The sequence below is a fragment of the Antedon bifida genome, chromosome 1 (genome assembly GCF_963402885.1).
Source record: "Antedon bifida chromosome 1, ecAntBifi1.1, whole genome shotgun sequence".
Taxonomy (NCBI): domain Eukaryota; kingdom Metazoa; phylum Echinodermata; class Crinoidea; order Comatulida; family Antedonidae; genus Antedon; species Antedon bifida.
Window position 1 is genome coordinate 19085190 of NC_136226.1, and position 24586 is coordinate 19109775.

The 24586-nt window shown below is 34.1% G+C and overlaps 15 protein-coding genes and 4 pseudogenes across 15 annotated transcripts in view; 1 reads left to right on the forward strand and 18 right to left on the reverse strand.

Moving 5' to 3' along the window:
* The window catches only part of LOC144844692 (uncharacterized), a 276862-nt gene that overhangs the window by 32670 nt on the left and 219606 nt on the right, over positions 1-24586 (forward strand). The window lies entirely within an intron of this gene.
* Positions 15-743, reverse strand: LOC144843729 (histone H2B, gonadal-like). Its single transcript, XM_078700683.1, has one exon. It carries the CDS (start codon positions 381-383, stop codon positions 15-17), a length of 369 nt encoding a protein of 122 aa, XP_078556809.1. The 5' UTR covers positions 384-743.
* Positions 1363-1809, reverse strand: LOC144835215 (histone H3-like). Its single transcript, XM_078690268.1, has one exon. It carries the CDS (start codon positions 1807-1809, stop codon positions 1363-1365), a length of 447 nt encoding a protein of 148 aa, XP_078546394.1.
* On the reverse strand, positions 2504-2868 carry LOC144843809 (histone H4). The gene has a single exon (XM_078700801.1). The coding sequence runs from the start codon at positions 2852-2854 to the stop codon at positions 2543-2545; it is 312 nt and encodes a 103-aa protein (XP_078556927.1). The 5' UTR covers positions 2855-2868; the 3' UTR covers positions 2504-2542.
* Positions 4039-4518, reverse strand: LOC144843935 (histone H2A-like). The gene has a single exon (XM_078700829.1). It carries the CDS (start codon positions 4430-4432, stop codon positions 4055-4057), a length of 378 nt encoding a protein of 125 aa, XP_078556955.1. The 5' UTR covers positions 4433-4518; the 3' UTR covers positions 4039-4054.
* Positions 5696-6064, reverse strand: LOC144844094 (histone H2B, gonadal-like). The gene has a single exon (XM_078700866.1). It carries the CDS (start codon positions 6062-6064, stop codon positions 5696-5698), a length of 369 nt encoding a protein of 122 aa, XP_078556992.1.
* LOC144844185 (histone H3-like) lies at positions 7121-7490 on the reverse strand (annotated as a pseudogene).
* LOC144844252 (histone H4) lies at positions 7828-8856 on the reverse strand. The gene has a single exon (XM_078701115.1). It carries the CDS (start codon positions 8533-8535, stop codon positions 8224-8226), a length of 312 nt encoding a protein of 103 aa, XP_078557241.1. The 5' UTR covers positions 8536-8856; the 3' UTR covers positions 7828-8223.
* Positions 9722-10115, reverse strand: LOC144844330 (histone H2A-like). Its single transcript, XM_078701227.1, has one exon. The coding sequence runs from the start codon at positions 10113-10115 to the stop codon at positions 9738-9740; it is 378 nt and encodes a 125-aa protein (XP_078557353.1). The 3' UTR covers positions 9722-9737.
* On the reverse strand, positions 11364-12110 carry LOC144844411 (histone H2B, gonadal-like). Its single transcript, XM_078701348.1, has one exon. The coding sequence runs from the start codon at positions 11730-11732 to the stop codon at positions 11364-11366; it is 369 nt and encodes a 122-aa protein (XP_078557474.1). The 5' UTR covers positions 11733-12110.
* Positions 12789-13158, reverse strand: LOC144844491 (histone H3-like; annotated as a pseudogene).
* Positions 13717-14524, reverse strand: LOC144844574 (histone H4). The gene has a single exon (XM_078701584.1). It carries the CDS (start codon positions 14201-14203, stop codon positions 13892-13894), a length of 312 nt encoding a protein of 103 aa, XP_078557710.1. The 5' UTR covers positions 14204-14524; the 3' UTR covers positions 13717-13891.
* Positions 15391-15784, reverse strand: LOC144844655 (histone H2A-like). The gene has a single exon (XM_078701705.1). The coding sequence runs from the start codon at positions 15782-15784 to the stop codon at positions 15407-15409; it is 378 nt and encodes a 125-aa protein (XP_078557831.1). The 3' UTR covers positions 15391-15406.
* On the reverse strand, positions 17033-17761 carry LOC144844738 (histone H2B, gonadal-like). The gene has a single exon (XM_078701823.1). The coding sequence runs from the start codon at positions 17399-17401 to the stop codon at positions 17033-17035; it is 369 nt and encodes a 122-aa protein (XP_078557949.1). The 5' UTR covers positions 17402-17761.
* LOC144844816 (histone H3-like) lies at positions 18458-18827 on the reverse strand (annotated as a pseudogene).
* On the reverse strand, positions 19386-20193 carry LOC144844906 (histone H4). Its single transcript, XM_078702051.1, has one exon. The coding sequence runs from the start codon at positions 19870-19872 to the stop codon at positions 19561-19563; it is 312 nt and encodes a 103-aa protein (XP_078558177.1). The 5' UTR covers positions 19873-20193; the 3' UTR covers positions 19386-19560.
* On the reverse strand, positions 21060-21453 carry LOC144845005 (histone H2A-like). The gene has a single exon (XM_078702160.1). The coding sequence runs from the start codon at positions 21451-21453 to the stop codon at positions 21076-21078; it is 378 nt and encodes a 125-aa protein (XP_078558286.1). The 3' UTR covers positions 21060-21075.
* Positions 22702-23430, reverse strand: LOC144845093 (histone H2B, gonadal-like). The gene has a single exon (XM_078702276.1). The coding sequence runs from the start codon at positions 23068-23070 to the stop codon at positions 22702-22704; it is 369 nt and encodes a 122-aa protein (XP_078558402.1). The 5' UTR covers positions 23071-23430.
* LOC144845183 (histone H3-like) lies at positions 24129-24498 on the reverse strand (annotated as a pseudogene).

Sequence of the window (24586 nt, forward strand, 5' to 3'; positions counted from 1 at the left end):
TAGCAAAATGGAGACTACTTGGAGCTGGTGTATTTAGTGACAGCCTTGGTACCCTCAGAAACGGCATGTTTTGCCAATTCACCGGGAAGCAAAAGACGGACAGCGGTCTGGACTTCCCTGCTGGTGATGGTAGATTTCTTGTTGTAGTGAGCAAGACGAGATGCCTCTCCTGCAATGCGTTCGAAGATATCGTTCACGAAACTGTTCATGATTCCCATAGCTCTACTTGAGATACCAGTGTCCGGGTGAACTTGCTTCAATACCTTGTAGATGTAAATACTGTAGCTTTCTTTTCGCTTACGTTTTCTTTTCTTGTCTGTTGCTCTTACGGCTTTAGCTTTACCGGCTTTTTTAGCAGCTTTCCCTGAGGTTTTTGGTGGCATGCTTCACAATTTTAATGTACTATGAGAAAATTGAAGTGACTAGTTGTTAAACAAGCTTATTTCTTATACACGGAGATATGCAAATGAGGGCTTCCTAAGGGTACAATTGTAGTCCTATTGGCTGTTGACCACGCGCATGGGTTTAACTTGTTTCGGCCACGCCTAGCTTAAGCATGAAAAGCTGTGAAAGTTAACAATGTACGATTACAAAAACTTTAAAATGAATGAATGAATTTGATGTATATTATCGATTGCAAAACCAACTGTACGTACGATTCTACTTAATAAATGTTCTCCCACAAAACAAATAACATGCGTATTTTTATATTTGTTGAAGCGCGCAGCCGTGTAAATAGTACTTTGTGGAAAATGATATTCATTTTATTTTTTGGGTCTAGTAGTACGTTGTAGAAATAATGAAAACATTGCACATAACGACCCATGTGCATTGTGTAACGAAGACTAGATATGGAAAATTAATCATATACCACACAAGTACTTAGTGAATGATGAAATCTAAAAATAATCTTTCAGCAAAATCTAACACACAGATTAGTTTTAAAGTCGGAATACTATTACTTAATACTGTTTGTATATCTTACTCAGTAATATAATAATTATGTAGATGGTATAATACAAAAACAGGCCTTATTTATCTTATTTTTAGCTTTAGGACATGAAGAAAGCTCCTTGCTTATATTTATTAAAGATGTATTAGTTTTAAAGTCGGAATACTATTAGTTAATACTGCTTGTAATAGGTTGAATTTAACCATTTATTTTGTCATTTTATAAGTGAAAACATTATTTTGTTTCGTTTTTTTCTACGAAAGTGATTAACTTTACTAAAACTACAAAATAACATATTCAAAGTCTGATTTAATTAATGTTACTTTTTTCATGTTTTTGGGGAACAATACATCTTTAAATATATTATAGCAGCAATTGAATGATATTTAGTTATAAAAAAAGACATCTTGCTATATTATTTCTCTTTTGTTCAAGTAGTGGCTCTGAAAAGAGCCTTTTGGTTTGAAAATGAAGATACGAAACGGCGTTAGGCACGCTCTCCACGGATACGACGGGCTAATTGGATGTCTTTGGGCATAATCGAAAAGACCGACCAGGTATGCTTCGCTAGCCTCTTGCAGAGCCATAACAGCAGAGCTCTGGAATCGAAGATCTGTCTTAAAGTCTTGTGCGATTTCACGGACAAGACGTTGGAATGGGAGCTTGCGAATGAGAAGTTCGGTACTCTTCTGGTAACGGCGAATCTCACGAAGAGCGACGGTTCCAGGCCTGTAACGATGAGGTTTCTTGACTCCACCGGTGGCTGGTGCACTCTTTCGTGCCGCCTTGGTAGCAAGTTGTTTTCGTGGAGCTTTGCCTCCAGTAGATTTACGAGCAGTTTGCTTTGTACGTGTCATTCTCTACTCTCTAAAAAAGAAATCGAAATGATACTTACATTTCCAATTGGAGTTGTTTATAAGGATATAATTGACTAAAGCATATAAAGAAAACGTCATCTGATTGGGCACAATATTGTGTACCTTAGTACACGTCCGCATTCTAATCTCTCGAAAAAGTTTTTAATCATCAAAATAAAGAACACAAAAGAAGTGAATACAATTTAAATCAAGGAGAGTGAAGCATTTTACACATAATTATGATTAAAAAAAAGAAAGAAAGTTATTCTAATTCTAACACGCCTCATTTATATATGAGGCGTGTTTTTCTTCTACGTGTGACTCTTTATGTTAACAAAGGCATATATGGCGCTATTTCGTATGTATTTTGTTTAAATATAGAAAATGTTACTCATTACGTAACTTTTAGAAGCGGGAGGAATCGTCCGAATTCGTGCTAAATCAATTATTACCGCGTTACTACTTTTATTTTACATAGGCCTATATAGGTTAAAATACCATAAAATGTAAATGCTACCACAATACCTTTGTTATTTGTGAGTATTTGTCTCTAAAAGGGTTTTCTATTATTATACATTTTAATAATCAATACATTTCTGAAAAATGAATGTATTATTTATAATTATTGAATTATATTACAAAATTGAAATAAAGAAAAACAAATAAATCTCTTTTTGGTTCAACTGGTGGCTCTGAAAAGAGCCTTTTGTTTTGCAAAAGCATCGAGAACAGTTTATCCACCGAATCCGTATAGAGTTCGGCCTTGTCTCTTCAGGGCGTAGACGACATCCATGGCGGTGACGGTCTTTCTCTTGGCGTGTTCAGTGTATGTTACAGCATCTCGGATGACATTCTCGAGAAATACTTTTAGTACACCACGGGTTTCTTCGTAGATAAGACCAGAAATACGCTTGACACCACCACGACGTGCAAGACGACGGATAGCTGGTTTTGTGATGCCTTGGATGTTATCACGCAAAACCTTACGATGACGTTTGGCGCCTCCTTTTCCAAGTCCCTTTCCACCTTTACCTCTTCCAGACATGTTTAATCGATATTCAGAATCACTCAGAATTATTCGAAATGTGTGTAAACTGTCAAAATGCCGGAGTATTTATACGCTTTGTGCGGACGTTGCTCAACTGGAATTATGTCAATTGGCATTTCGTCAATAACATAAATGTCTCTAGAAAAATTGGGTCAGTCGTCCACCATCGAAACTATATATACAATGATCGTAAAGAATAAAACTGAACAAATGTATGTAAGTGCAAGGGTCAATAAAATCATCGTTGTTTGTCTGTTGCAAAATAAAATAATATTAAATAAAAGGACTACTCTTTTATATATATAAATAGTCAATCAACAGCACAGTTAATTATGAAAAAAAAAGGAATATGTTATGAGTCATTATTTCAATTAAATTATTAGTTATTATTTTGATATATATAGTGATGTTTCTTTCACGACGAAGAAACTCGACGCTTTAATTTCAGCACTACAGGTAAAATAAGTATTAAAAGGTAATACAAATATCTGTACAAATTTTAAAGTTTTCTATAAACGTAAATGTTAATATAATAGAGATATTAATAATATTCAAAGTGAAAAACAAGATTTGGAAACTAAAGAAATAAAATGCAAATAAATCCCTTTTATACACATGGTGGCTCTGAAAAAAAGCCGTTTGGTTTGAAATTAGTATTAATTCACTTCTTGGCGACCTTCTTTGATGCCTTTTTAACTTTCGGCTTATTTGCCTTTGGCCTCTTAGGAGACTTGATAGACATGTTCGGCTTAGATTCATATTTTTATAATAAGCACTGACAATTTTCAATTCTTTATTTTTTTAAAATATTTATAATGGCTAATTATGTTTTTGATGACAGCATTTATTCCATATTGAACAATTCTAATATTAAAACGTATAGATGGATATGTATCTGACCTTTGGTTTTAAAGGCAGAATTAATTTAATTAATAGTTAAATGAATTGAATAAAGTTGTCGTAAACGCATACTGAATATGTGATACCTAATGGCAAAATATTAGTTTGTAGAATCAAAAAAGTAACTACGACCAATTTTAGAAATGTTGTAACATTGTATAATATTATTAACTGAGGCCAGGTATTCTACAGTTATAAACATTTATAAAGAAAAGATCACAAATCAAGTCTCTTTGTGTATTTTGGTGGCTCTGAAAAGAGCCGTTTGGTTTGAAAAAATATGGTTGCTTTGATGATTTACTTGGTTTTGGTTTGAGTCTTCTTTGGTAGAAGTACAGCCTGGATGTTTGGCAATACACCTCCCTGTGCAATGGTCACACTTCCGAGAAGACGGTTTAATTCTTCGTCATTCCGGATGGCAAGTTGCAGATGACGAGGGATAATTCTGCTTTTCTTGTTATCACGTGCAGCGTTACCGGCCAATTCTAAGATTTCAGCAGTCAAATACTCAAGTACAGCAGCCATGTAGACTGGAGCACCAGCACCGACCCGGGATGCATAGTTACCCTTTCGTAAAAATCGGTGAACACGACCGACTGGGAATTGAAGTCCAGCACGGCTTGATCGGCTCTTGGCCTTTCCTTTAGCTTTGCCTCCTTTACCACGTCCAGACATTTTTTTTTAATTATAGCTTGTACAGTATTTCGGAATACTATATCGAAAATGATACCAAATTAACATTTACCACGATTTAAATAGTCTATTCAATACACCCTCTCGGAAACCTGGGATTGAATTGGCCAATCACGGGCTTTGGCGCCAACGACAATTGTTAACGCTTTATTCATAGGAGGGCGGGAATTGAAAAATTAGGCTTTGTGTGACTAGATAAAAATGATTAGTGTGTTACTCTTTGTCTTTATTTTGATTATATATATAATACGGGAATTAAAGTTGTAGGTAGTGACAGTAGCTCTACGAAAGTGTTTTTAGTTTAGACTTTATATAACTTTGTAAAGTACATCGATATATTATAATTAACAATAACAATTTATTTGGCACTGGAATTTTTTTTTTTATCAGTGGCACACTTCAACTTGTTAAGGTGCGTCCAAAGAAACAAAATATAACAATAAAAAAGAGAAATACAATGTACATTCCTACTAAAAAAACAAAAGACTACCAACATCACACCAAGTTACAACTAAAATTAACAGACTATATAGTACAGACAAAAAATATATATATCTAGGCAGAAGGTCCGGGTTAAGACAAACATTCATATAGCGAATTGCTCAAATATAATAGAAAAGTAAAACTTAAATGACCTTAAAGAAATGTCTAATTGTTTTATTTGTAATGTTGTTTTATGAATAATTGTCAAAATTCGATGTTAATGATGCCCGTCAAACGCATCATCTGGGTTTGCGTGTGTTGTATTAAAAAAAAAATTTTTTTTTCTCTCTCTGATAGATTATTCATTAATATTCAGTATAATCGTTTAATCATAACGGTCTCTACCCTACGTTTGTATGGAGATCTTAGATGGTAACAAACAATGTGTATAGAATACAATTTTGTTGATGGACTTCTGAAATTGTTGTCTATATCAGAAAATACAGATGTGTATTAAAGATATACTGGAAGAATGTAGCATTATTTAGAATATTCTATCTGAAGAAGAAAATGACAGAATTGCAGTAAGATATCCCTCAATTTCCAATTAATGAAGGCACCAAGTAACGAATTCAAGATTATACGGAAATTAAAAATAAACCTTTCATAGAAAAGCTATTAACAGCCTTGGAGTATGAGTAATTATTATATTCAAGTGCAATAGAAAAGACAAATACACAAACGAATTGCAAATAAATCTCTTTTTAGACAAGTGGTGGCTCTGAAAAGAGCCGTTCGGTTTGAGAAGTAGCAAAATGGAGACTACTTGGAGCTGGTGTATTTAGTGACAGCCTTGGTACCCTCAGAAACGGCATGTTTTGCCAATTCACCGGGAAGCAAAAGACGGACAGCGGTCTGGACTTCCCTGCTGGTGATGGTAGATTTCTTGTTGTAGTGAGCAAGACGAGATGCCTCTCCTGCAATGCGTTCGAAGATATCGTTCACGAAACTGTTCATGATTCCCATAGCTCTACTTGAGATACCAGTGTCCGGGTGAACTTGCTTCAATACCTTGTAGATGTAAATACTGTAGCTTTCTTTTCGCTTACGTTTTCTTTTCTTGTCTGTTGCTCTTACGGCTTTAGCTTTACCGGCTTTTTTAGCAGCTTTCCCTGAGGTTTTTGGTGGCATTCTTCACAATTTTAATGTACTATGAGAAAATTGAAGTGACTAGTTGTTAAACAAGCTTATTTCTTATACACGGAGATATGCAAATGAGGGCTTCCTAAGGGTACAATTGTAGTCCTATTGGCTGTTGACCACGCGCATGGGTTTAACTTGTTTCGGCCACGCCTAGCTTAAGCATGAAAAGCTGTGAAAGTTAACAATGTACGATTACAAAAACTTTAAAATGAATGAATGAATTTGATGTATATTATCGATTGCAAAACCAACTGTACGTACGATTCTACTTAATAAATGTTCTCCCACAAAACAAATAACATGCGTATTTTTATATTTGTTGAAGCGCGCAGCCGTGTAAATAGTACTTTGTGGAAAATGATATTCATTTTATTTTTTGGGTCTAGTAGTACGTTGTAGAAATAATGAAAACATTGCACATAACGACCCATGTGCACTGTGTAACGAAGACTAGATATGGAAAATTAATCATATACCACACAAGTACTTAGTGAATGATGAAATCTAAAAATAATCTTTTAGCAAAATCTAACACACAGATTAGTTTTAAAGTCGGAATACTATTACTTAATACTATTTGTATATCTTACTCAGTAATATAATAATTATGTAGATGGTATAATACAAAAACAGGCCTTATTTATCTTATTTTTAGCTTTAGGACATGAAGAAAGCTCCTTGCTTATATTTATTAAAGATGTATTAGTTTTAAAGTCGGAATACTATTAGTTAATACTGCTTGTAATAGGTTGAATTTAACCATTTATTTTGTCATTTTATAAGTGAAAACATTATTTTGTTTCGTTTTTTTCTACGAAAGTGATTAACTTTACTAAAACTACAAAATAACATATTCAAAGTCTGATTTAATTAATGTTACTTTTTTCATGTTTTTGGGGAACAATACATCTTTAAATATATTATAGCAGCAATTGAATGATATTTAGTTATAAAAAAAGACATCTTGCTATATTATTTCTCTTTTGTTCAAGTAGTGGCTCTGAAAAGAGCCTTTTGGTTTGAAAATGAAGATACGAAACGGCGTTAGGCACGCTCTCCACGGATACGACGGGCTAATTGGATGTCTTTGGGCATAATCGAAAAGACCGACCAGGTATGCTTCGCTAGCCTCTTGCAGAGCCATAACAGCAGAGCTCTGGAATCGAAGATCTGTCTTAAAGTCTTGTGCGATTTCACGGACAAGACGTTGGAATGGGAGCTTGCGAATGAGAAGTTCGGTACTCTTCTGGTAACGGCGAATCTCACGAAGAGCGACGGTTCCAGGCCTGTAACGATGAGGTTTCTTGACTCCACCGGTGGCTGGTGCACTCTTTCGTGCCGCCTTGGTAGCAAGTTGTTTTCGTGGAGCTTTGCCTCCAGTAGATTTACGAGCAGTTTGCTTTGTACGTGCCATTCTCTACTCTCTAAAAAAGAAATCGAAATGATACTTACATTTCCAATTGGAGTTGTTTATAAGGATATAATTGACTAAAGCATATAAAGAAAACGTCATCTGATTGGGCACAATATTGTGTACCTTAGCACACGTCCGCATTCTAATCTCTCGAAAAAGTTTTTAATCATCAAAATAAAGAACACAAAAGAAGTGAATACAATTTAAATCAAGGAGAGTGAAGCATTTTACACATAATTATGATTTAAAAAAAGAAAGAAAGTTATTCTAATTCTAACACGCCTCATTTATATATGAGGCGTGTTTTTCTTCTACGTGTGACTCTTTATGTTAACAAAGGCATATATGGCGCTATTTCGTATGTATTTTGTTTAAATATAGAAAATGTTACTCATTACGTAACTTTTAGAAGCGGGAGGAATCGTCCGAATTCGTGCTAAATCAATTATTACCGCGTTACTACTTTTATTTTACATAGGCCTATATAGGTTAAAATACCATAAAATGTAAATGCTACCACAATACCTTTGTTATTTGTGAGTATTTGTCTCTAAAAGGGTTTTCTATTATTATACATTTTAATAATCAATACATTTCTGAAAAATGAATGGATTATTTATAATTATTGAATTATATTACAAAATTGAAATAAAGAAAAACAAATAAATCTCTTTTTGGTTCAACTGGTGGCTCTGAAAAGAGCCTTTTGTTTTGCAAAAGCATCGAGAACAGTTTATCCACCGAATCCGTATAGAGTTCGGCCTTGTCTCTTCAGGGCGTAGACGACATCCATGGCGGTGACGGTCTTTCTCTTGGCGTGTTCAGTGTATGTTACAGCATCTCGGATGACATTCTCGAGAAATACTTTTAGTACACCACGGGTTTCTTCGTAGATAAGACCAGAAATACGCTTGACACCACCACGACGTGCAAGACGACGGATAGCTGGTTTTGTGATGCCTTGGATGTTATCACGCAAAACCTTACGATGACGTTTGGCGCCTCCTTTTCCAAGTCCCTTTCCACCTTTACCTCTTCCAGACATGTTTAATCGATATTCAGAATCACTCAGAATTATTCGAAATGTGTGGAAACTGTCAAAATGCCGGAGTATTTATACGCTTTGTGCGGACGTTGCTCAACTGGAATTATGTCAATTGGCATTTCGTCAATAACATAAATGTCTCTAGAAAAATTGGGTCAGTCGTCCACCATCGAAACTATATATACAATGATCGTAAAGAATAAAACTGAACAAATGTATGTAAGTGCAAGGGTCAATAAAATCATCGTTGTTTGTCTGTTGCAAAATAAAATAATATTAAATAAAAGGACTACTCTTTTATATATATAAATAGTCAATCAACAGCACAGTAAATTATGAAAAAAAAATAAGAAAAAGGAATATGTTATGAGTCATTATTTCAATTAAATTATTAGTTATTATTTTGATATATATAGTGATGTTTCTTTCACGACGAAGAAACTCGACGCTTTAATTTCAGCACTACAGGTAAAATAAGTATTAAAAGGTAATACAAATATCTGTACAAATTTTAAAGTTTTCTATAAACGTAAATATAATAGAGATATTAATAATATTCAAAGTGAAAAACAAGATTTGGAAACTAAAGAAATAAAATGCAAATAAATCCCTTTTATACACATGGTGGCTCTGAAAAAAGCCGTTTGGTTTGAAATTAGTATTAATTCACTTCTTGGCGACCTTCTTTGATGCCTTTTTAACTTTCGGCTTATTTGCCTTTGGCCTCTTAGGAGACTTGATAGACATGTTCGGCTTAGATTCATATTTTTATAATAAGCACTGACAATTTTCAATTCTTTATTTTTTTTAAATATTTATAATGGCTAATTATGTTTTTGATGACAGCATTTATTCCATATTGAACAATTCTAATATTAAAACGTATAGATGGATATGTATCTGACCTTTGGTTTTAAAGGCAGAATTAATTTAATTAATAGTTAAATGAATTGAATAAAGTTGTCGTAAACGCATACTGAATATGTGATACCTAATGGCAAAATATTAGTTTGTAGAATCAAAAAAGTAACTACGACCAATTTTAGAAATGTTGTAACATTGTATAATATTATTAACTGAGGCCAGGTATTCTACAGTTATAAACATTTATAAAGAAAAGATCACAAATCAAGTCTCTTTGTGTATTTTGGTGGCTCTGAAAAGAGCCGTTTGGTTTGAAAAAATATGGTTGCTTTGATGATTTACTTGGTTTTGGTTTGAGTCTTCTTTGGTAGAAGTACAGCCTGGATGTTTGGCAATACACCTCCCTGTGCAATGGTCACACTTCCGAGAAGACGGTTTAATTCTTCGTCATTCCGGATGGCAAGTTGCAGATGACGAGGGATAATTCTGCTTTTCTTGTTATCACGTGCAGCGTTACCGGCCAATTCTAAGATTTCAGCAGTCAAATACTCAAGTACAGCAGCCATGTAGACTGGAGCACCAGCACCGACCCGGGATGCATAGTTACCCTTTCGTAAAAATCGGTGAACACGACCGACTGGGAATTGAAGTCCAGCACGGCTTGATCGGCTCTTGGCCTTTCCTTTAGCTTTGCCTCCTTTACCACGTCCAGACATTTTTTTTTTATTATAGCTTGTACAGTATTTCGGAATACTATATCGAAAATGATACCAAATTAACATTTACCACGATTTAAATAGTCTATTCAATACACCCTCTCGGAAACCTGGGATTGAATTGGCCAATCACGGGCTTTGGCGCCAACGACAATTGTTAACGCTTTATTCATAGGAGGGCGGGAATTGAAAAATTAGGCTTTGTGTGACTAGATAAAAATGATTAGTGTGTTACTCTTTGTCTTTATTTTGATTATATATATAATACGGGAATTAAAGTTGTAGGTAGTGACAGTAGCTCTACGAAAGTGTTTTTAGTTTAGACTTTATATAACTTTGTAAAGTACATCGATATATTATAATTAACAATAACAATTTATTTGGCACTGGAATTTTTTTTCTGCGTGCGTCCAAAGAAACAAAATATAACAATAAAAAAGAGAAATACAAAAATGGGAATGTACATTCCTACTAAAAAAACAAAAGACTACCAACATCACACCAAGTTACAACTAAAATTAACAGACTATATAGTACAGACAAAAAATATATATATCTAGGCAGAAGGTCCGGGTTAAGACAAACATTCATATAGCGAATTGCTCAAATATAATAGAAAAGTAAAACTTAAATGACCTTAAAGAAATGTCTAATTGTTTTATTTGTAATGTTGTTTTATGAATAATTGTCAAAATTCGATGTTAATGATGCCCGTCAAACGCATCATCTGGGTTTGCGTGTGTTGTATTAAAAAAAAAAATTTTTTTTTTCTCTCTCTGATAGATTATTCATTAATATTCAGTATAATCGTTTAATCATAACGGTCTCTACCCTACGTTTGTATGGAGATCTTAGATGGTAACAAACAATGTGTATAGAATACAATTTTGTTGATGGACTTCTGAAATTGTTGTCTATATCAGAAAATACAGATGTGTATTAAAGATATACTGGAAGAATGTAGCATTATTTAGAATATTTTATCTGAAGAAGAAAATGACAGAATTGCAGTAAGATATCCCTCAATTTCCATTTAATGAAGGCACCAAGTAACGAATTCAAGATTATACGGAAATTAAAAATAAACCTTTCATAGAAAAGCTATTAACAGTCTTGGAGTATGAGTAATTATTATATTCAAGTGCAATAGAAAAGACAAATACACAAACGAATTGCAAATAAATCTCTTTTTAGACAAGTGGTGGCTCTGAAAAGAGCCGTTCGGTTTGAGAAGTAGCAAAATGGAGACTACTTGGAGCTGGTGTATTTAGTGACAGCCTTGGTACCCTCAGAAACGGCATGTTTTGCAAATTCACCGGGAAGCAAAAGACGGACAGCGGTCTGGACTCCCCTGCTGGTGATGGTAGATTTCTTGTTGTAGTGAGCAAGACGAGATGCCTCTCCTGCAATGCGTTCGAAGATATCGTTCACGAAACTGTTCATGATTCCCATAGCTCTACTTGAGATACCAGTGTCCGGGTGAACTTGCTTCAATACCTTGTAGATGTAAATACTGTAGCTTTCTTTTCGCTTACGTTTTCTTTTCTTGTCTGTTGCTCTTACGGCTTTAGCTTTACCGGCTTTTTTAGCAGCTTTCCCTGAGGTTTTTGGTGGCATGCTTCACAATTTTAATGTACTATGAGAAAATTGAAGTGACTAGTTGTTAAACAAGCTTATTTCTTATACACGGAGATATGCAAATGAGGGCTTCCTAAGGGTACAATTGTAGTCCTATTGGCTGTTGACCACGCGCATGGGTTTAACTTGTTTCGGCCACGCCTAGCTTAAGCATGAAAAGCTGTGAAAGTTAACAATGTACGATTACAAAAACTTTAAAATGAATGAATGAATTTGATGTATATTATCGATTGCAAAACCAACTGTACGTACGATTCTACTTAATAAATGTTCTCCCACAAAACAAATAACATGCGTATTTTTATATTTGTTGAAGCGCGCAGCCGTGTAAATAGTACTTTGTGGAAAATGATATTCATTTTATTTTTTGGGTCTAGTAGTACGTTGTAGAAATAATGAAAACATTGCACATAACGACCCATGTGCACTGTGTAACAAAGACTAGATATGGAAAATTAATCATATACCACACAAGTACTTAGTGAATGATGAAATCTAAAAATAATCTTTTAGCAAAATCTAACACACAGATTAGTTTTAAAGTCGGAATACTATTACTTAATACTATTTGTATATCTTACTCAGTAATATAATAATTATGTAGATGGTATAATACAAAAACAGGCCTTATTTATCTTATTTTTAGCTTTAGGACATGAAGAAAGCTCCTTGCTTATATTTATTAAAGATGTATTAGTTTTAAAGTCGGAATACTATTAGTTAATACTGCTTGTAATAGGTTGAATTTAACCATTTATTTTGTCATTTTATAAGTGAAAACATTATTTTGTTTCGTTTTTTTCTACGAAAGTGATTAACTTTACTAAAACTACAAAATAACATATTCAAAGTCTGATTTAATTAATGTTACTTTTTTCATGTTTTTGGGGAACAATACATCTTTAAATATATTATAGCAGCAATTGAATGATATTTAGTTATAAAAAAAGACATCTTGCTATATTATTTCTCTTTTGTTCAAGTAGTGGCTCTGAAAAGAGCCTTTTGGTTTGAAAATGAAGATACGAAACGGCGTTAGGCACGCTCTCCACGGATACGACGGGCTAATTGGATGTCTTTGGGCATAATCGAAAAGACCGACCAGGTATGCTTCGCTAGCCTCTTGCAGAGCCATAACAGCAGAGCTCTGGAATCGAAGATCTGTCTTAAAGTCTTGTGCGATTTCACGGACAAGACGTTGGAATGGGAGCTTGCGAATGAGAAGTTCGGTACTCTTCTGGTAACGGCGAATCTCACGAAGAGCGACGGTTCCAGGCCTGTAACGATGAGGTTTCTTGACTCCACCGGTGGCTGGTGCACTCTTTCGTGCCGCCTTGGTAGCAAGTTGTTTTCGTGGAGCTTTGCCTCCAGTAGATTTACGAGCAGTTTGCTTTGTACGTGCCATTCTCTACTCTCTAAAAAAGAAATCGAAATGATACTTACATTTCCAATTGGAGTTGTTTATAAGGATATAATTGACTAAAGCATATAAAGAAAACGTCATCTGATTGGGCACAATATTGTGTACCTTAGCACACGTCCGCATTCTAATCTCTCGAAAAAGTTTTTAATCATCAAAATAAAGAACACAAAAGAAGTGAATACAATTTAAATCAAGGAGAGTGAAGCATTTTACACATAATTATGATTTAAAAAAAGAAAGAAAGTTATTCTAATTCTAACACGCCTCATTTATATATGAGGCGTGTTTTTCTTCTACGTGTGACTCTTTATGTTAACAAAGGCATATATGGCGCTATTTCGTATGTATTTTGTTTAAATATAGAAAATGTTACTCATTACGTAACTTTTAGAAGCGGGAGGAATCGTCCGAATTCGTGCTAAATCAATTATTACCGCGTTACTACTTTTATTTTACATAGGCCTATATAGGTTAAAATACCATAAAATGTAAATGCTACCACAATACCTTTGTTATTTGTGAGTATTTGTCTCTAAAAGGGTTTTCTATTATTATACATTTTAATAATCAATACATTTCTGAAAAATGAATGGATTATTTATAATTATTGAATTATATTACAAAATTGAAATAAAGAAAAACAAATAAATCTCTTTTTGGTTCAACTGGTGGCTCTGAAAAGAGCCTTTTGTTTTGCAAAAGCATCGAGAACAGTTTATCCACCGAATCCGTATAGAGTTCGGCCTTGTCTCTTCAGGGCGTAGACGACATCCATGGCGGTGACGGTCTTTCTCTTGGCGTGTTCAGTGTATGTTACAGCATCTCGGATGACATTCTCGAGAAATACTTTTAGTACACCACGGGTTTCTTCGTAGATAAGACCAGAAATACGCTTGACACCACCACGACGTGCAAGACGACGGATAGCTGGTTTTGTGATGCCTTGGATGTTATCACGCAAAACCTTACGATGACGTTTGGCGCCTCCTTTTCCAAGTCCCTTTCCACCTTTACCTCTTCCAGACATGTTTAATCGATATTCAGAATCACTCAGAATTATTCGAAATGTGTGGAAACTGTCAAAATGCCGGAGTATTTATACGCTTTGTGCGGACGTTGCTCAACTGGAATTATGTCAATTGGCATTTCGTCAATAACATAAATGTCTCTAGAAAAATTGGGTCAGTCGTCCACCATCGAAACTATATATACAATGATCGTAAAGAATAAAACTGAACAAATGTATGTAAGTGCAAGGGTCAATAAAATCATCGTTGTTTGTCTGTTGCAAAATAAAATAATATTAAATAAAAGGACTACTCTTTTATATATATAAATAGTCAATCAACAGCACAGTAAATTATGAAAAAAAAATAAGAAAAAGGAATATGTTATGAGTCATTATTTCAATTAAATTATTAGTTATTATTTTGATATATATAGTGATGTTTCTTTCACGACGAAGAAACTCGACGCTTTAATTTCAGCACTACAGGTAAAATAAGTATTAAAAGGTAATACAAATATCTGTACAAATTTTAAAGTTTTCTATAAACGTAAATATAATAGAGATATTAATAATATTCAAAGTGAAAAACAAGATTTGGAAACTAAAGAAATAAAATGCAAATAAATCCCTTTTATACACATGGTGGCTCTGAAAAAAAGCCGTTGGGTTTGAAATTAGTATTAATTCACTTCTTGGCGACCTTCTTTGATGCCTTTTTAACTTTCGGCTTATTTGCCTTTGGCCTCTTAGGAGACTTGATAGACATGTTCGGCTTAGATTCATATTTTTATAATAAGCACTGACAATTTTCAATTCTTTATTTTTTTTAAATATTTATAATGGCTAATTATGTTTTTGATGACAGCATTTATTCCATATTGAACAATTCTAATATTAAAACGTATAGATGGATATGTATCTGACCTTTGGTTTTAAAGGCAGAATTAATTTAATTAATAGTTAAATGAATTGAATAAAGTTGTCGTAAACGCATACTGAATATGTGATACCTAATGGCAAAATATTAGTTTGTAGAATCAAAAAAGTAACTACGACCAATTTTAGAAATGTTGTAACATTGTATAATATTATTAACTGAGGCCAGGTATTCTACAGTTATAAACATTTATAAAGAAAAGATCACAAATCAAGTCTCTTTGTGTATTTTGGTGGCTCTGAAAAGAGCCGTTTGGTTTGAAAAAATATGGTTGCTTTGATGATTTACTTGGTTTTGGTTTGAGTCTTCTTTGGTAGAAGTACAGCCTGGATGTTTGGCAATACACCTCCCTGTGCAATGGTCACACTTCCGAGAAGACGGTTTAATTCTTCGTCATTCCGGATGGCAAGTTGCAGATGACGAGGGATAATTCTGCTTTTCTTGTTATCACGTGCAGCGTTACCGGCCAATTCTAAGATTTCAGCAGTCAAATACTCAAGTACAGCAGCCATGTAGACTGGAGCACCAGCACCGACCCGGGATGCATAGTTACCCTTTCGTAAAAATCGGTGAACACGACCGACTGGGAATTGAAGTCCAGCACGGCTTGATCGGCTCTTGGCCTTTCCTTTAGCTTTGCCTCCTTTACCACGTCCAGACATTTTTTTTTTATTATAGCTTGTACAGTATTTCGGAATACTATATCGAAAATGATACCAAATTAACATTTACCACGATTTAAATAGTCTATTCAATACACCCTCTCGGAAACCTGGGATTGAATTGGCCAATCACGGGCTTTGGTGCCAACGACAATTGTTAACGCTTTATTCATAGGAGGGCGGGAATTGAAAAATTAGGCTTTGTGTGACTAGATAAAAATGATTAGTGTGTTACTCTTTGTCTTTATTTTGATTATATATATAATACGGGAATTAAAGTTGTAGGTAGTGACAGTAGCTCTACGAAAGTGTTTTTAGTTTAGACTTTATATAACTTTGTAAAGTACATCGATATATTATAATTAACAATAACAATTTATTTGGCACTGGAATTTTTTTTCTGCGTGCGTCCAAAGAAACAAAATATAACAATAAAAAAGAGAAATACAAAAATGGGAATGTACATTCCTACTAAAAAAACAAAAGACTACCAACATCACACCAAGTTACAACTAAAATTAACAGACTATATAGTACAGACAAAAAATATATATATCTAGGCAGAAGGTCCGGGTTAAGACAAACATTCATATAGCGAATTGCTCAAATATAATAGAAAAGTAAAACTTAAATGACCTTAAAGAAATGTCTAATTGTTTTATTTGTAATGTTGTTTTATGAATAATTGTCAAAATTCGATGTTAATGATGCCCGTCAAACGCATCATCTGGGTTTGCGTGTGTTGTATTAAAAAAAAAAATTTTTTTTTTCTCTCTCTGATAGATTATTCATTAATATTCAGTATAATCGTTTAATCATAACGGTCTCTACCCTACGTTTGTATGGAGATCTTAGATGGTAACAAACAATGTGTATAGAATACAATTTTGTTGATGGACTTCTGAAATTGTTGTCTATATCAGAAAATACAGATGTGTATTAAAGATATACTGGAAGAATGTAGCATTATTTAGAATATTTTATCTGAAGAAGAAAATGACAGAATTGCAGTAAGATATCCCTCAATTTCCATTTAATGAAGGCACCAAGTAACGAATTCAAGATTATACGGAAATTAAAAATAAACCTTTCATAGAAAAGCTATTAACAGTCTTGGAGTATGAGTAATTATTATATTCAAGTGCAATAGAAAAGACAAATACACAAACGAATTGCAAATAAATCTCTTTTTAGACAAGTGGTGGCTCTGAAAAGAGCCGTTCGGTTTGAGAAGTAGCAAAATGGAGACTACTTGGAGCTGGTGTATTTAGTGACAGCCTTGGTACCCTCAGAAACGGCATGTTTTGCCAATTCACCGGGAAGCAAAAGACGGACAGCGGTCTGGACTCCCCTGCTGGTGATGGTAGATTTCTTGTTGTAGTGAGCAAGACGAGATGCCTCTCCTGCAATGCGTTCGAAGATATCGTTCACGAAACTGTTCATGATTCCCATAGCTCTACTTGAGATACCAGTGTCCGGGTGAACTTGCTTCAATACCTTGTAGATGTAAATACTGTAGCTTTCTTTTCGCTTACGTTTTCTTTTCTTGTCTGTTGCTCTTACGGCTTTAGCTTTACCGGCTTTTTTAGCAGCTTTCCCTGAGGTTTTTGGTGGCATGCTTCACAATTTTAATGTACTATGAGAAAATTGAAGTGACTAGTTGTTAAACAAGCTTATTTCTTATACACGGAGATATGCAAATGAGGGCTTCCTAAGGGTACAATTGTAGTCCTATTGGCTGTTGACCACGCGCATGGGTTTAACTTGTTTCGGCCACGCCTAGCTTAAGCATGAAAAGCTGTGAAAGTTAACAATGTACGATTACAAAAACTTTAAAATGAATGAATGAATTTGATGTATATTATCGATTGCAAAACCAACTGTACGTACGATTCTACTTAATAAATGTTCTCCCACAAAACAAATAACATGCGTATTTTTATATTTGTTGAAGCGCGCAGCCGTGTAAATAGTACTTTGTGGAAAATGATATTCATTTTATTTTTTGGGTCTAGTAGTACGTTGTAGAAATAATGAAAACATTGCACATAACGACCCATGTGCACTGTGTAACGAAGACTAGATATGGAAAATTAATCATATACCACACAAGTACTTAGTGAATGATGAAATCTAAAAATAATCTTTTAGCAAAATCTAACACACAGATTAGTTTTAAAGTCGGAATACTATTACTTAATACTATTTGTATATCTTACTCAGTAATATAATAATTATGTAGATGGTATAATACAAAAACAGGCCTTATTTATCTTATTTTTAGCTTTAGGACATGAAGAAAGCTCCTTGCTTATATTTATTAAAGATGTATTAGTTTTAAAGTCGGAATACTATTAGTTAATACTGCTTGTAATAGGTTGAATTTAACCATTTATTTTGTCATTTTATAAGTGAAAACATTATTTTGTTTCGTTTTTTTCTACGAAAGTGATTAACTTTACTAAAACTACAAAATAACATATTCAAAGTCTGATTTAATTAATGTTACTTTTTTCATGTTTTTGGGGAACAATACATCTTTAAATATATTATAGCAGCAATTGAATGATATTTAGTTATAAAAAAAGACATCTTGCTATATTATTTCTCTTTTGTTCAAGTAGTGGCTCTGAAAAGAGCCTTTTGGTTTGAAAATGAAGATACGAAACGGCGTTAGGCACGCTCTCCACGGATACGACGGGCTAATTGGATGTCTTTGGGCATAATCGAAAAGACCGACCAGGTATGCTTCGCTAGCCTCTTGCAGAGCCATAACAGCAGAGCTCTGGAATCGAAGATCTGTCTTAAAGTCTTGTGCGATTTCACGGACAAGACGTTGGAATGGGAGCTTGCGAATGAGAAGTTCGGTACTCTTCTGGTAACGGCGAATCTCACGAAGAGCGACGGTTCCAGGCCTGTAACGATGAGGTTTCTTGACTCCACCGGTGGCTGGTGCACTCTTTCGTGCCGCCTTGGTAGCAAGTTGTTTTCGTGGAGCTTTGCCTCCAGTAGATTTACGAGCAGTTTGCTTTGTACGTGCCATTCTCTACTCTCTAAAAAAGAAATCGAAATGATACTTACATTTCCAATTGGAGTTGTTTATAAGGATATAATTGACTAAAGCATATAAAGAAAACGTCATCTGATTGGGCACAATATTGTGTACCTTAGCACACGTCCGCATTCTAATCTCTCGAAAAAGTTTTTAATCATCAAAATAAAGAACACAAAAGAAGTGAATACAATTTAAATCAAGGAGAGTGAAGCATTTTACACATAATTATGATTTAAAAAAAGAAAGAAAGTTATTCTAATTCTAACACGCCTCATTTATATATGAGGCGTGTTTTTCTTCTACGTGTGACTCTTTATGTTAACAAAGGCATATATGGCGCTATTTCGTATGTATTTTGTTTAAATATAGAAAATGTTACTCATTACGTAACTTTTAGAAGCGGGAGGAATCGTCCGAATTCGTGCTAAATCAATTATTACCGCGTTACTACTTTTATTTTACATAGGCCTATATAGGTTAAAATACCATAAAATGTAAATGCTACCACAATACCTTTGTTATTTGTGAGTATTTGTCTCTAAAAGGGTTTTCTATTATTATACATTTTAATAATCAATACATTTCTGAAAAATGAATGGATTATTTATAATTATTGAATTATATTACAAAATTGAAATAAAGAAAAACAAATAAATCTCTTTTTGGTTCAACTGGTGGCTCTGAAAAGAGCCTTTTGTTTTGCAAAAGCATCGAGAACAGTTTATCCACCGAATCCGTATAGAGTTCGGCCTTGTCTCTTCAGGGCGTAGACGACATCCATGGCGGTGACGGTCTTTCTCTTGGCGTGTTCAGTGTATGTTACAGCATCTCGGATGACATTCTCGAGAAATACTTTTAGTACACCACGGGTTTCTTCGTAGATAAGACCAGAAATACGCTTGACACCACCACGACGTGCAAGACGACGGATAGCTGGTTTTGTGATGCCTTGGATGTTATCACGCAAAACCTTACGATGACGTTTGGCGCCTCCTTTTCCAAGTCCCTTTCCACCTTTACCTCTTCCAGACATGTTTAATCGATATTCAGAATCACTCAGAATTATTCGAAATGTGTGGAAACTGTCAAAATGCCGGAGTATTTATACGCTTTGTGCGGACGTTGCTCAACTGGAATTATGTCAATTGGCATTTCGTCAATAACATAAATGTCTCTAGAAAAATTGGGTCAGTCGTCCACCATCGAAACTATATATACAATGATCGTAAAGAATAAAACTGAACAAATGTATGTAAGTGCAAGGGTCAATAAAATCATCGTTGTTTGTCTGTTGCAAAATAAAATAATATTAAATAAAAGGACTACTCTTTTATATATATAAATAGTCAATCAACAGCACAGTAAATTATGAAAAAAAAATAAGAAAAAGGAATATGTTATGAGTCATTATTTCAATTAAATTATTAGTTATTATTTTGATATATATAGTGATGTTTCTTTCACGACGAAGAAACTCGACGCTTTAATTTCAGCACTACAGGTAAAATAAGTATTAAAAGGTAATACAAATATCTGTACAAATTTTAAAGTTTTCTATAAACGTAAATATAATAGAGATATTAATAATATTCAAAGTGAAAAACAAGATTTGGAAACTAAAGAAATAAAATGCAAATAAATCCCTTTTATACACATGGTGGCTCTGAAAAAAAGCCGTTGGGTTTGAAATTAGTATTAATTCACTTCTTGGCGACCTTCTTTGATGCCTTTTTAACTTTCGGCTTATTTGCCTTTGGCCTCTTAGGAGACTTGATAGACATGTTCGGCTTAGATTCATATTTTTATAATAAGCACTGACAATTTTCAATTCTTTATTTTTTTTAAATATTTATAATGGCTAATTATGTTTTTGATGACAGCATTTATTCCATATTGAACAATTCTAATATTAAAACGTATAGATGGATATGTATCTGACCTTTGGTTTTAAAGGCAGAATTAATTTAATTAATAGTTAAATGAATTGAATAAAGTTGTCGTAAACGCATACTGAATATGTGATACCTAATGGCAAAATATTAGTTTGTAGAATCAAAAAAGTAACTACGACCAATTTTAGAAATGTTGTAACATTGTATAATATTATTAACTGAGGCCAGGTATTCTACAGTTATAAACATTTATAAAGAAAAGATCACAAATCAAGTCTCTTTGTGTATTTTGGTGGCTCTGAAAAGAGCCGTTTGGTTTGAAAAAATATGGTTGCTTTGATGATTTACTTGGTTTTGGTTTGAGTCTTCTTTGGTAGAAGTACAGCCTGGATGTTTGGCAATACACCTCCCTGTGCAATGGTCACACTTCCGAGAAGACGGTTTAATTCTTCGTCATTCCGGATGGCAAGTTGCAGATGACGAGGGATAATTCTGCTTTTCTTGTTATCACGTGCAGCGTTACCGGCCAATTCTAAGATTTCAGCAGTCAAATACTCAAGTACAGCAGCCATGTAGACTGGAGCACCAGCACCGACCCGGGATGCATAGTTACCCTTTCGTAAAAATCGGTGAACACGACCGACTGGGAATTGAAGTCCAGCACGGCTTGATCGGCTCTTGGCCTTTCCTTTAGCTTTGCCTCCTTTACCACGTCCAGACATTTTTTTTTTATTATAGCTTGTACAGTATTTCGGAATACTATATCGAAAATGATACCAAATTAACATTTACCACGATTTAAATAGTCTATTCAATACACCCTCTCGGAAACCTGGGATTGAATTGGCCAATCACGGGCTTTGGCGCCAACGACAATTGTTAACGCTTTATTCATAGGAGGGCGGGAATTGAAAAATTAGGCTTTGTGTGACTAGATAAAAATGATTAGTGTGTTACTCTTTGTCTTTATTTTGATTATATATATAATACGGGAATTAAAGTTGTAGGTAGTGACAGTAGCTCTACGAAAGTGTTTTTAGTTTAGACTTTATATAACTTTGTAAAGTACATCGATATATTATAATTAACAATAACAATTTATTTGGCACTGGAATTTTTTTTCTGCGTGCGTCCAAAGAAACAAAATATAACAATAAAAAAGAGAAATACAAAAATGGGAATGTACATTCCTACTAAAAAAACAAAAGACTACCAACATCACACCAAGTTACAACTAAAATTAACAGACTATATAGTACAGACAAAAAATATATATATCTAGGCAGAAGGTCCGGGTTAAGACAAACATTCATATAGCGAATTGCTCAAATATAATAGAAAAGTAAAACTTAAATGACCTTAAAGAAATGTCTAATTGTTTTATTTGTAATGTTGTTTTATGAATAATTGTCAAAATTCGATGTTAATGATGCCCGTCAAACGCATCATCTGGGTTTGCGTGTGTTGTATTAAAAAAAAAAATTTTTTTTTTCTCTCTCTGATAGATTATTCATTAATATTCAGTATAATCGTTTAATCATAACGGTCTCTACCCTACGTTTGTATGGAGATCTTAGATGGTAACAAACAATGTGTATAGAATACAATTTTGTTGATGGACTTCTGAAATTGTTGTCTATATCAGAAAATACAGATGTGTATTAAAGATATACTGGAAGAATGTAGCATTATTTAGAATATTTTATCTGAAGAAGAAAATGACAGAATTGCAGTAAGATATCCCTCAATTTCCAATTAATGAAGGCACCAAGTAACGAATTCAAGATTATACGGAAATTAAAAATAAACCTTTCATAGAAAAGCTATTAACAGTCTTGGAGTATGAGTAATTATTATATTCAAGTGCAATAGAAAAGACAAATACACAAACGAATTGCAAATAAATCTCTTTTTAGACAAGTGGTGGCTCTGAAAAGAGCCGTTCGGTTTGAGAAGTAGCAAAATGGAGACTACTTGGAGCTGGTGTATTTAGTGACAGCCTTGGTACCCTCAGAAACGGCATGTTTTGCCAATTCACCGGGAAGCAAAAGACGGACAGCGGTCTGGACTTCCCTGCTGGTGATGGTAGATTTCTTGTTGTAGTGAGCAAGACGAGATGCCTCTCCTGCAATGCGTTCGAAAATATCGTTCACGAAACTGTTCATGATTCCCATAGCTCTACTTGAGATACCAGTGTCCGGGTGAACTTGCTTCAATACCTTGTAGATGTAAATACTGTAGCTTTCTTTTCGCTTACGTTTTCTTTTCTTGTCTGTTGCTCTTACGGCTTTAGCTTTACCGGCTTTTTTAGCAGCTTTCCCTGAGGTTTTTGGTGGCATGCTTCACAATTTTAATGTACTATGAGAAAATTGAAGTGACTAGTTGTTAAACAAGCTTATTTCTTATACACGGAGATATGCAAATGAGGGCTTCCTAAGGGTACAATTGTAGTCCTATTGGCTGTTGACCACGCGCATGGGTTTAACTTGTTTCGGCCACGCCTAGCTTAAGCATGAAAAGCTGTGAAAGTTAACAATGTACGATTACAAAAACTTTAAAATGAATGAATGAATTTGATGTATATTATCGATTGCAAAACCAACTGTACGTACGATTCTACTTAATAAATGTTCTCCCACAAAACAAATAACATGCGTATTTTTATATTTGTTGAAGCGCGCAGCCGTGTAAATAGTACTTTGTGGAAAATGATATTCATTTTATTTTTTGGGTCTAGTAGTACGTTGTAGAAATAATGAAAACATTGCACATAACGACCCATGTGCACTGTGTAACGAAGACTAGATATGGAAAATTAATCATATACCACACAAGTACTTAGTGAATGATGAAATCTAAAAATAATCTTTTAGCAAAATCTAACACACAGATTAGTTTTAAAGTCGGAATACTATTACTTAATACTATTTGTATATCTTACTCAGTAATATAATAATTATGTAGATGGTATAATACAAAAACAGGCCTTATTTATCTTATTTTTAGCTTTAGGACATGAAGAAAGCTCCTTGCTTATATTTATTAAAGATGTATTAGTTTTAAAGTCGGAATACTATTAGTTAATACTGCTTGTAATAGGTTGAATTTAACCATTTATTTTGTCATTTTATAAGTGAAAACATTATTTTGTTTCGTTTTTTTCTACGAAAGTGATTAACTTTACTAAAACTACAAAATAACATATTCAAAGTCTGATTTAATTAATGTTACTTTTTTCATGTTTTTGGGGAACAATACATCTTTAAATATATTATAGCAGCAATTGAATGATATTTAGTTATAAAAAAAAAGACATCTTGCTATATTATTTCTCTTTTGTTCAAGTAGTGGCTCTGAAAAGAGCCTTTTGGTTTGAAAATGAAGATACGAAACGGCGTTAGGCACGCTCTCCACGGATACGACGGGCTAATTGGATGTCTTTGGGCATAATCGAAAAGACCGACCAGGTATGCTTCGCTAGCCTCTTGCAGAGCCATAACAGCAGAGCTCTGGAATCGAAGATCTGTCTTAAAGTCTTGTGCGATTTCACGGACAAGACGTTGGAATGGGAGCTTGCGAATGAGAAGTTCGGTACTCTTCTGGTAACGGCGAATCTCACGAAGAGCGACGGTTCCAGGCCTGTAACGATGAGGTTTCTTGACTCCACCGGTGGCTGGTGCACTCTTTCGTGCCGCCTTGGTAGCAAGTTGTTTTCGTGGAGCTTTGCCTCCAGTAGATTTACGAGCAGTTTGCTTTGTACGTGCCATTCTCTACTCTCTAAAAAAGAAATCGAAATGATACTTACATTTCCAATTGGAGTTGTTTATAAGGATATAATTGACTAAAGCATATAAA

What these genes read in the sequence shown, in the direction of transcription:
- LOC144835215 (XM_078690268.1), bottom strand. Translation starts at nt 1,809, where the DNA reads ATGACACGTACAAAGCAAACTGCTCGTAAATCTACTGGAGGCAAAGCT.
- LOC144843809 (XM_078700801.1), bottom strand. Translation starts at nt 2,854, where the DNA reads ATGTCTGGAAGAGGTAAAGGTGGAAAGGGACTTGGAAAAGGAGGCGCC.
- LOC144844574 (XM_078701584.1), bottom strand. Translation starts at nt 14,203, where the DNA reads ATGTCTGGAAGAGGTAAAGGTGGAAAGGGACTTGGAAAAGGAGGCGCC.
- LOC144844330 (XM_078701227.1), bottom strand. Translation starts at nt 10,115, where the DNA reads ATGTCTGGACGTGGTAAAGGAGGCAAAGCTAAAGGAAAGGCCAAGAGC.
- LOC144843729 (XM_078700683.1), bottom strand. Translation starts at nt 383, where the DNA reads ATGCCACCAAAAACCTCAGGGAAAGCTGCTAAAAAAGCCGGTAAAGCT.
- LOC144845093 (XM_078702276.1), bottom strand. Translation starts at nt 23,070, where the DNA reads ATGCCACCAAAAACCTCAGGGAAAGCTGCTAAAAAAGCCGGTAAAGCT.
- LOC144845005 (XM_078702160.1), bottom strand. Translation starts at nt 21,453, where the DNA reads ATGTCTGGACGTGGTAAAGGAGGCAAAGCTAAAGGAAAGGCCAAGAGC.
- LOC144844252 (XM_078701115.1), bottom strand. Translation starts at nt 8,535, where the DNA reads ATGTCTGGAAGAGGTAAAGGTGGAAAGGGACTTGGAAAAGGAGGCGCC.
- LOC144844655 (XM_078701705.1), bottom strand. Translation starts at nt 15,784, where the DNA reads ATGTCTGGACGTGGTAAAGGAGGCAAAGCTAAAGGAAAGGCCAAGAGC.
- LOC144844094 (XM_078700866.1), bottom strand. Translation starts at nt 6,064, where the DNA reads ATGCCACCAAAAACCTCAGGGAAAGCTGCTAAAAAAGCCGGTAAAGCT.
- LOC144844411 (XM_078701348.1), bottom strand. Translation starts at nt 11,732, where the DNA reads ATGCCACCAAAAACCTCAGGGAAAGCTGCTAAAAAAGCCGGTAAAGCT.
- LOC144844738 (XM_078701823.1), bottom strand. Translation starts at nt 17,401, where the DNA reads ATGCCACCAAAAACCTCAGGGAAAGCTGCTAAAAAAGCCGGTAAAGCT.
- LOC144843935 (XM_078700829.1), bottom strand. Translation starts at nt 4,432, where the DNA reads ATGTCTGGACGTGGTAAAGGAGGCAAAGCTAAAGGAAAGGCCAAGAGC.
- LOC144844906 (XM_078702051.1), bottom strand. Translation starts at nt 19,872, where the DNA reads ATGTCTGGAAGAGGTAAAGGTGGAAAGGGACTTGGAAAAGGAGGCGCC.